The 8,292-nt window shown below is 37.9% G+C and overlaps 1 protein-coding gene across 4 annotated transcripts in view; it reads right to left on the reverse strand.

Moving 5' to 3' along the window:
* Cttnbp2 (cortactin binding protein 2) overlaps nucleotides 1-8,292 on the reverse strand; it is a 157,015-nt gene that overhangs the window by 8,505 nt on the left and 140,218 nt on the right. For all 4 annotated transcript variants that reach the window (XM_031381247.1, XM_031381245.1, XM_031381243.1 and 1 more), the window contains 4 exons: nucleotides 5,869-6,074; nucleotides 5,367-5,543; nucleotides 3,028-3,091; nucleotides 903-1,035 (listed from right to left, as the gene is read on the reverse strand). In XM_031381247.1, coding sequence (XP_031237107.1) covers nucleotides 903-1,035; nucleotides 3,028-3,091; nucleotides 5,367-5,543; nucleotides 5,869-6,074 — 580 coding nt within the window. The remainder of the gene's footprint in view (nucleotides 1-902; nucleotides 1,036-3,027; nucleotides 3,092-5,366; nucleotides 5,544-5,868; nucleotides 6,075-8,292) is intronic.

Raw genomic sequence — 8,292 nt, forward strand, 5'->3', positions numbered from 1 at the left:
CTCTCTCTCTCTCTGCTGTAGATAAGTATTTCAGTTCATTTCCAGCAAAGTTGAATAAGGCAGCCACTTTTACTTTTCCTAGAGAGTTTAAGTGTTCATCTGAATAGTTGAGTTTGTCACTGGACATCCAGTACATTGTGAGTATCTTTTTGCTCCCTTCCAAGTAAAAGTATTTATGGAGGAGACTTGGTCAAATGTACCACAGACATAAGGGTTCCAAAACAGGTTCAACTTGATGCTATTAAGGTTTTCTTTGAAATTTCAGCTAACTGGTTTTTATCTGGTTCTTAAGTTCCACAGCTTAAAGACCATGACAATATATATTGTATGGGACCATTCTTTTTCTTATTTGTAAAGAATGTTGCTGCTACTCTGTCTATAACCTGGATCTGCTATGAAGCTTGTATCTTACCGATAGCTTACATACCAAACCTGGTGATGACAATATCTGAGAAACACAAACATTTGTATAAAGCTACTTATGAAGATAGACACTAGGTTCCAAGGGAGCCTAAGCTAACATAGCAGAGAGAATCTCTATCAAAACATGAAGACAGACATGCAGCTCAGGGGTAGAACTCTTGTCTAGCATGCATATCATACACACAAAAATCTTCCCCAAATCAAAAGGCTGCTCAGATAGATATGCCGATACAATTAATACACAATTTTAAGTTCAGGTGTTTCAGAGGAGAATGACAAAGCCCCTAGTACTATCCAATGGCCTGGGAGAAATGAATCTGAGCAGAGCAAATGATGACTTGATCTATAGCATCAATAGTGACACATAATCAGACATTTTATTTAGAGGATGCGTTTTAGGATGTGGCTCCTAACATCCTGTTGTAAAGGCAAGTCTCTACTGGACAGAGCCAATGAGCCTGCACCTGGGGGATGCTTACCTTACTGATATCAGACTCAGATTTGCTGGAGCACATACTCTGGAGTTCTTTGACCAGATCTGCTTCATCATCCGAACCCAAAGAGAGTCTGTGGTCCAAAGTCAATGTCACTGATAGATCATTCTCTAAGGACCTAATACAGACACCAGAGGAGAGCTTTTCAAAAATGGGAACAAACCAGTTGCCAAGTAGAGAGCTCTAGCGCACTCTACCTTCTGAACTTTGAGATGAAGAAGAGTTTCTGATATTCTCCCAAGTAACTCAGAAAGGTTATCCAGTGTGCAACAACAGCCCTATACCAAGAGATATGAAAACTAACTGGTATTCTCAAGATGTCCCTAACTTCCAGCCAAGAAACTCTCAGTAGGATAACAGTTCTTTTTTTCACAAAGAAAAATGTATTTCCAATCTCCTTTCTCTCTCCCCTTTCTCTATCACTTGGGTCTGACAAAGTGAAGTTAAACCTATAAAGGTTTACCAACATGCCTGCCCAAATGCTGAACAAAGATGACAGCAATGAGAATGCCCTTGTGGACAGGGAAGTCCCCACAAGGCCTCAGTCCTACACAAAGGACTCCAGGCATGCAATAAAAGGTGAACAAGGGAGAAGTAGTTTTCTCCAGGGAAGAGCATTATCAGTGTAAAACATACATAAAAATACATACATACACATAGCAATACATACATGCAATAACATTATACAGACAAAGCAGGTTATAGTTAGGAATCCTAAAGAAAAGCAAGGGCATGATAGGAAGGAGATTGGGTGGGTTTTGAGCACTGGTTCTTAATCTTCCTAAGGCAGCGACCTTTTAATAGAATTCCTCATGCTGTGTTGAGCCCCAATTATGAAATTATTTTTGTTACTACTTCACAGCTGTATCTTTTTATTGTTACTAATCATCATGTAAATAACTGATACACTGGATATCTGGTATGCAACCCCAAAGGGGATCCAACCCATGGGTTGAAAACCACTGGTTTACAAGGAGAGAAGGGAGAAATGTTGTAAATATATCAAAAATTATAAAAAAAATTTTTTAAAAAGTAATAAGTAGTGACTTGGGGGGTTTAGGGAACTTGGAGGGTTTGTGGGAGACATATGTGTCAGTATAATATACTGGAACAAAAATTCACTTTAAACTTGTATCAGCAATGCCAAGGCCAGCCTGATTATTTTTCCCTTATAGCAGTTCAAGTTCCGAGTTCTCTCAACTGAAAAAGAAACTTAGAATGACTTCTTAGGGTTAGGGGGAAAATGACTCAAGCTTTGGTAAGTGATGGTCTTAGTGGAAAATCACATAAAATGCAATCTCATTGACCTCTCTCCATAATACTATGAATAGGGTACACGGTGTGCATTTTATTTGCAAACTATCCACATATTTCCATCCTATAATTAACTAAATCTTTCTTTATAGTCCAGAATATTTATAGATGAAATAATCAACAATAAAATGATCAATATAAACACAGTACTTATAGGAAAATAAGCCATGCTGTCTGTAAATCTATCAGTAAGAAAAGTTATCACTAGGTTGTCTAATCAGTGGGTTTCAACCTGCCTACACTGTGACACTTGAATACAGTTCTTCCTGTTGTAGTGACTTCAACCATAAAATTATTTTCATTGCTACTTCATAACTGTAATTTTGCAACTTACAAATTGTAATATGAGTATCTGATCTGAAGGATGGTCGTAGGTGACCCTGTGATGTGCCCTTTAGCCTACAAAAAGGGTTGCGACCCACAGGTTGAGAACCACTAGTCTAAACATTTACAAATGTAAGCCTTCTTACATATTTGTTAAATGAAAAAGTTTGATTAAAAAGTGAACCCTAGTTCTCCAGCTTTATTCAACAAATTAAAAACAAAATGGGTTGTATATTACACTTATGGAACTTAACAAGATCTCATTTAAAGTTTGTATTAATGCACTGTCTTTCAGTTAATGATATTTATTATTCCAAAATCATATTATTACAAAAGCTGCACAAAATAATGTTAGCAATATACCAAATACTTAAAAGGTTAATTAATTATTAAACTCAAGTGTTAATTAAAGCTAGTTAACAAATAAACTCAAGATTTCTTTGATGTAAGTAAAACTTGAAAGAGAACTTACTGTTGCTTGGACAGAGAGGAGTTTCTGTTAATATTCAGATGTGGTACAGTCTTGTTTCTCATACCTGTTGAAAAACAGCCATTGTCAATAGAATGGATCATTATTCCTGTCATTCATAACTGTTTTTGTTTTTTTAAAGCCAGATTCTAGAGTCTGAAGCACTGGGCTTGGATTAGCATCCACCTTCTGTGGAAATATTCTCAGAACAGTGGCTCTGGTGTAATTTCCAACAGAGGAGTAGTTAGGACATTGGGGAATAACTGATTTGCTTATGGATATTTACACTGAGGTCAATAAAATTAAAACAACCTGAGGCCCAATTTAGGAAACCTGCCATTTGTTTTTATAATTGGACCCTCCACTCAGTATTTGATCTATTGATATATTTAAGTCTTTATTGCCAAAGTACCAAAAGAGGACCTAGAACCTGCCATTTCATGAGAGTAATCTATAATCATGTGCATATTTTGATGTGTTACCTGCTAATCTTCTGTTGCAAGTGGCACCAGCAATGTACTTGTAAAAACTTAATTTTTAGTAACTATTATTATTCAGAAATTAGGAATGGTATACAAAGAGTGATAAAAATCAAGCCAATATTTTCTAATTTGCAAATTATGGAGCACTTAAGAAAACAGAACATGTTAGACTCTGTGTATTCTTGCATAAGAACATTTACTTGTATCAGGTTTATACTGGGTATACACTTGTCCTGATGCAATGAATTTCCTTCTAGACTATAGACAGAAATGTGTAAGAAACAATGCTAAGTCTTTTTAGATTCAAGATATATTTCTATTACTCCAAATTTCATAAACACACTAAAACACTTAGCTACTTCTGAGTGACGTCTGAAATTATGTGAAGGTTGCTGACCCAAATGTTCTATGAAGAATGAATCTAGGCAGGAATATAACTTAGTGATACAGTTCCTGCTTAGTGTCCTCTGAGCCCGGGGTTTGAATGCCACAGCCACAGGGGCAAAAATTTTAAGAAAGTAAAGTGAATTTAAAATAGTTCCATTAAAAACAGGTCCCCAAAGACCACTGTACTAGTTCTTCATTTGTCTTGCTCTCAGACTGGTGGCTCTTAAGAGGGACACTGTCCTGACCACTGCGTAAGTGCCACCATGGGCACTGGTGTGTGGAAGCGTGGGAGCCAATATCAGTGATCTTGTGAGGTCTAGAGAAAAAATGGGTAGTTTTTACTATATATTCTGAACTTCCACAGCGATCTGACGGGGTCTGTTACTTCGCTTTCAGTCCTAGGCCACTTGCACATAGTAGGCAAGAAGTCTCCTAGCAAACATTGTATCTAAAACCAAAATGAACCGAGGCATTGGAACTATCCAATCTAATCATTTGAGAGAATTATTGTGATACAGTTAAAATAACCCAAGGACTTAGAAATAACTTACATACTTTTCAAATTTTGTTTCTGGATTTTTGGAAATGTATATGCACAAGTCAGTGTAAACTGAAAAGACCTGTCAATGGTGTAAACTGAAAGACCATTTTATCAATCTTTCACAAAGTGTTCATGTTGTGAAGTATATTATATTTGACACTATAAACAGTTCTAAGTCAATGAAATTCTATGATTTATATTTTTAATTAGCTTTCTGTGAGACAGGGTCTTATTACATAGTCTTGGCTAGATAACCTGGAGCCTATACAGACCAGACTGGACTCAGTCAGAGGGGCTTGCCTGTCTCTTCCTTCTCAGTGTGCCACCATGCCTGGCTTAATTAACATCTCAACAGCAGATCTGAGTTTTCGACATTACTGTTTTCTATACTGTTGCTTCTTTATTCCCTGTATTGATTCTGGCTGTCACACTACAGCATATGGTGACAATGCTTATGGTTTAGGTAATTAATTAGTTCAAGCTAGTCATTTCTTTTAAAGCACCCGACCTTGAACACACCATACAGGAAAACAATACTCAAACCGATTCACTCATAAATGCGCTACATTTGTATCAAATATATCTGGTTCATGTACTCTTCTAAGCTAAGTTCAACTGAGGAATGACATGTATGTAAAAAGAGCAAAATATCATAAAGATGATAGACTTAATTGTGGGGACTAAGAAAACAAATTCGTTTTAAAAATAACAATGGAGAAGTTGAAGATGATTTTTTTCTAGTTCTGGTATGAAAGTGTTATCTTTTGGTTAGAAGGTTCCCAGCTTTGTTTTGGAAAACTATTACATGGTTCATCCCAGGAAAATGTAAACTGAGCAACTTGGGGCTGGGACGGGCTTGAAAGAATGCAGTTTTAGTAACCCAAGTCTACTTGCACTCAGAACCTGGATCCTGTAGACTTCCCACTCCCTACCTTCATGCTTCAGGTCTGGCTTGTTCCACGTGGGTGAAGCGAAGTGCCCAGGCTTCTTGCGAGGACTGGTGTTCACCTTTCTCCAGGCTCCACTCTCTCCTTTCTTCTTGCTATAACTTGAAACTATTGACAGAGGGAAACTTCCCCCTTTGAAGTCTGCTATCTGCTGGTCCAGCTCTGAAACAACACAAGTCACACTTTTCTAAGAAGGGGAGATAACATGGTTTTGTAGAGTGACTTGAAAAATACATTACCAAGTCTTAACTCATAGGTTTCTAACAGTAACCAAGCTAGAGTTGGCTGGACAGCACAAACTGTACTTGGAGGTCTAGAAATCAAAAACGTGCCAGTAATTCAAAACAGAAAGAGTTATGGTACAATGCTATGAACAGTACATTCATTTCTTTCGTCACAAGGAGACAAAGGAATACTTCATAGAAATGAATTCCAAACAGTGATAGAGTGAATGTAAATGTGTTCATTCATGCATAGCCCTACATACCTGCCCTGGGAAGGGGACAGCCATGCAGAACGGCTTTATTAAGCAGAATGCTGAGGGCAGCCCTCACCACAGCCTGCTGTCCTTGGCTAGGGTGCTTCTTAGAAGCTGTCTGCCCAGCCCCAGGTTGTTTATTCATGGAGGCTCTTGACAATATTGCTTCTTGAACTCTGGGAGCAATGACGGCATTCCACAGCTTAGACATCCACCTTGCAAGAGATGAAAAAGAAGTAAGTCTCTTACACACTATGTGCAAGTTCACCAAAGCAGAAAGCTCTAAGGAAAATTATCTAGCATGTTTCTCTTGCTGGGGTACATTGGAGGATTAGTTGTATAATAAATAAAACTATCCAGTACCAGAGCAGTTTGAGTTTGCTTTAAGAACAAAGCATTTCAAATAACCCTGATAATTTATACACCTGCATTAATCCTGAAATCAATAGTAAGTATTCACAGAAAGATGGATGTGTGATAAAGACACAGAAATGAAGGCACATTAAAAGGAATCTTTTCAAAACACGTATTTCTGTGAAACCTGTGTCTAAATGTTTTACATTTGTTTGCCCACACATGTATTTTAACATTTGAGTGGAAATGTATCATTGACAAATTAAAAGTCCACCTCAAGGTGGAACTCCTCACTACACATGCACACCTACATGGCTCCGCCCTGCAGAGAACTGAGCCATCCAGCTGTGCCTTCAAGTGGACCTCTTACATTTTAGCTGTAAGCCATAGTGACTGTGGCTGAATTTGGAGCAATCGGTGCTAATAACGATGTCTGTTTTTTGCCACATCAACAGTTCAGAGCACCAGAGAACCTGCCTAGTGAGTATGAAGACCTAGTTAGATACTCAGTTTCACAAAAGGAACAAAAACAAAACCAGTTAATATAATTCAAGGATACAAAACGTTGTCTCTGAGGACAGAAATATTTTCAAAGCTATCAGATACCTGCATACAATTACAAGCATTCTTAAAAGTTATTAAAGCACTGACTTACTGTAGGAATCCATTAGTGCTCAGTTACAGATAATTGAAGAAAAATAATAAAATGATAGCATATACAGTCAACTCTGGTACTCTAGGCAAGCATTCCCTCCCTGGACTCTGGGCCTTGAATATACTAGGCAAGCGCCCCACCTGCACAAAGAGAAATGTCCAGCATTTCTCTTTGTAGGATGAGGAGGGGAATGTTCAGAGCTATAATGCAAACCCAGCATTACCTCTGTCACTATGTGTTACTCAGAGGACTCAAGAGAAATCTCTGTAAACATATAGCCCAGTCTTCATGCTGGCTGTCGGTGACAACATCATGCCTCTCACCTGATTTTCTAACCACAGTAAGCTGTCATAGCGTCAGATTGCTAATAAGACAAGATCTTAATGTCTACACAGTTCCTGTACAGAGATATACTCCCTATGGGAAAGGATGAAAATTGGCTCTTAAGTATTCTGAGGTTCTGAATGTCAAAACAAAACAACAGCAAAAAACCCAACCTGGCTACATTTAGTTGTGATGATGGAGTAATTATCAATTACATAAACTGGGCTTCTGTTTATCAAGGTAACATGTTTATTTAATATCACCCTCCTCTCCCCCAACTAACTCATCACATTGGTGGCTTTTCTCACAACACAGAAGATGTTTAATCTGCATCTCCTACTTCCCAAAAAAGATACCTGCTCAGGATGCTATCCAGCTGAGCTGTATGGTGACCCTTTACTTCCTCTTTTCCGTCTCCTGTTTTTCTAATTCATCCTTCTTTTGTATATGCATAGTTCTTGCATGTCACTTCAAAGGAAGATGTAGTAAGTGTTGATGAAGGAGGAAAGCTTGTCAACTCCTTTAAATGCTGGGTTTTCTTAGTTTTATGGAGGGTATACAGAATATATTTGAAGTTTCTTAGTAACACCTTGCCAGAGGCTGGACAGCAAGCAGTAAACTATTTCAGTAAGGTGTGTGTTTGTGAATTGGCCCATATTCACAAGGAATAACTGATCTTAGCAAAAAATACAGTTACTTAGGAAGTAATATAACCAACAAGCCAGGGTCACTCTATGACAGAACTGGCCTTCTGTGCTAATGACAGGAGGTGACAGCAGCTGTCTTGTGAACAGTTGTCTCAAACATACTAAGTTCACCATGTGTCCTATTTTCTCTGGTTACTGTGATAAATACTACGACCAAGTCAACTTAGGGGAGGAAAGGGTTTATTTCATCTTCCAGATCACACCACCAGTGATGTCAGGGCCGGAAACTAAAGGCAGAACTGTAGAGAAATCAGAAAGTGTAGAGAAATGCTTGCTTACTCACTGGCTCATGCTTAGCTACCTTTCTTCATGAGTTTTATTTTATTTTGTATGCATGTGGGTATTCTTCATATATATATATATACATATATATATATATGTATATATATATAT

This window comes from Mastomys coucha, unplaced genomic scaffold (genome assembly GCF_008632895.1).
Source record: "Mastomys coucha isolate ucsf_1 unplaced genomic scaffold, UCSF_Mcou_1 pScaffold20, whole genome shotgun sequence".
NCBI classification, from domain to species: domain Eukaryota; kingdom Metazoa; phylum Chordata; class Mammalia; order Rodentia; family Muridae; genus Mastomys; species Mastomys coucha.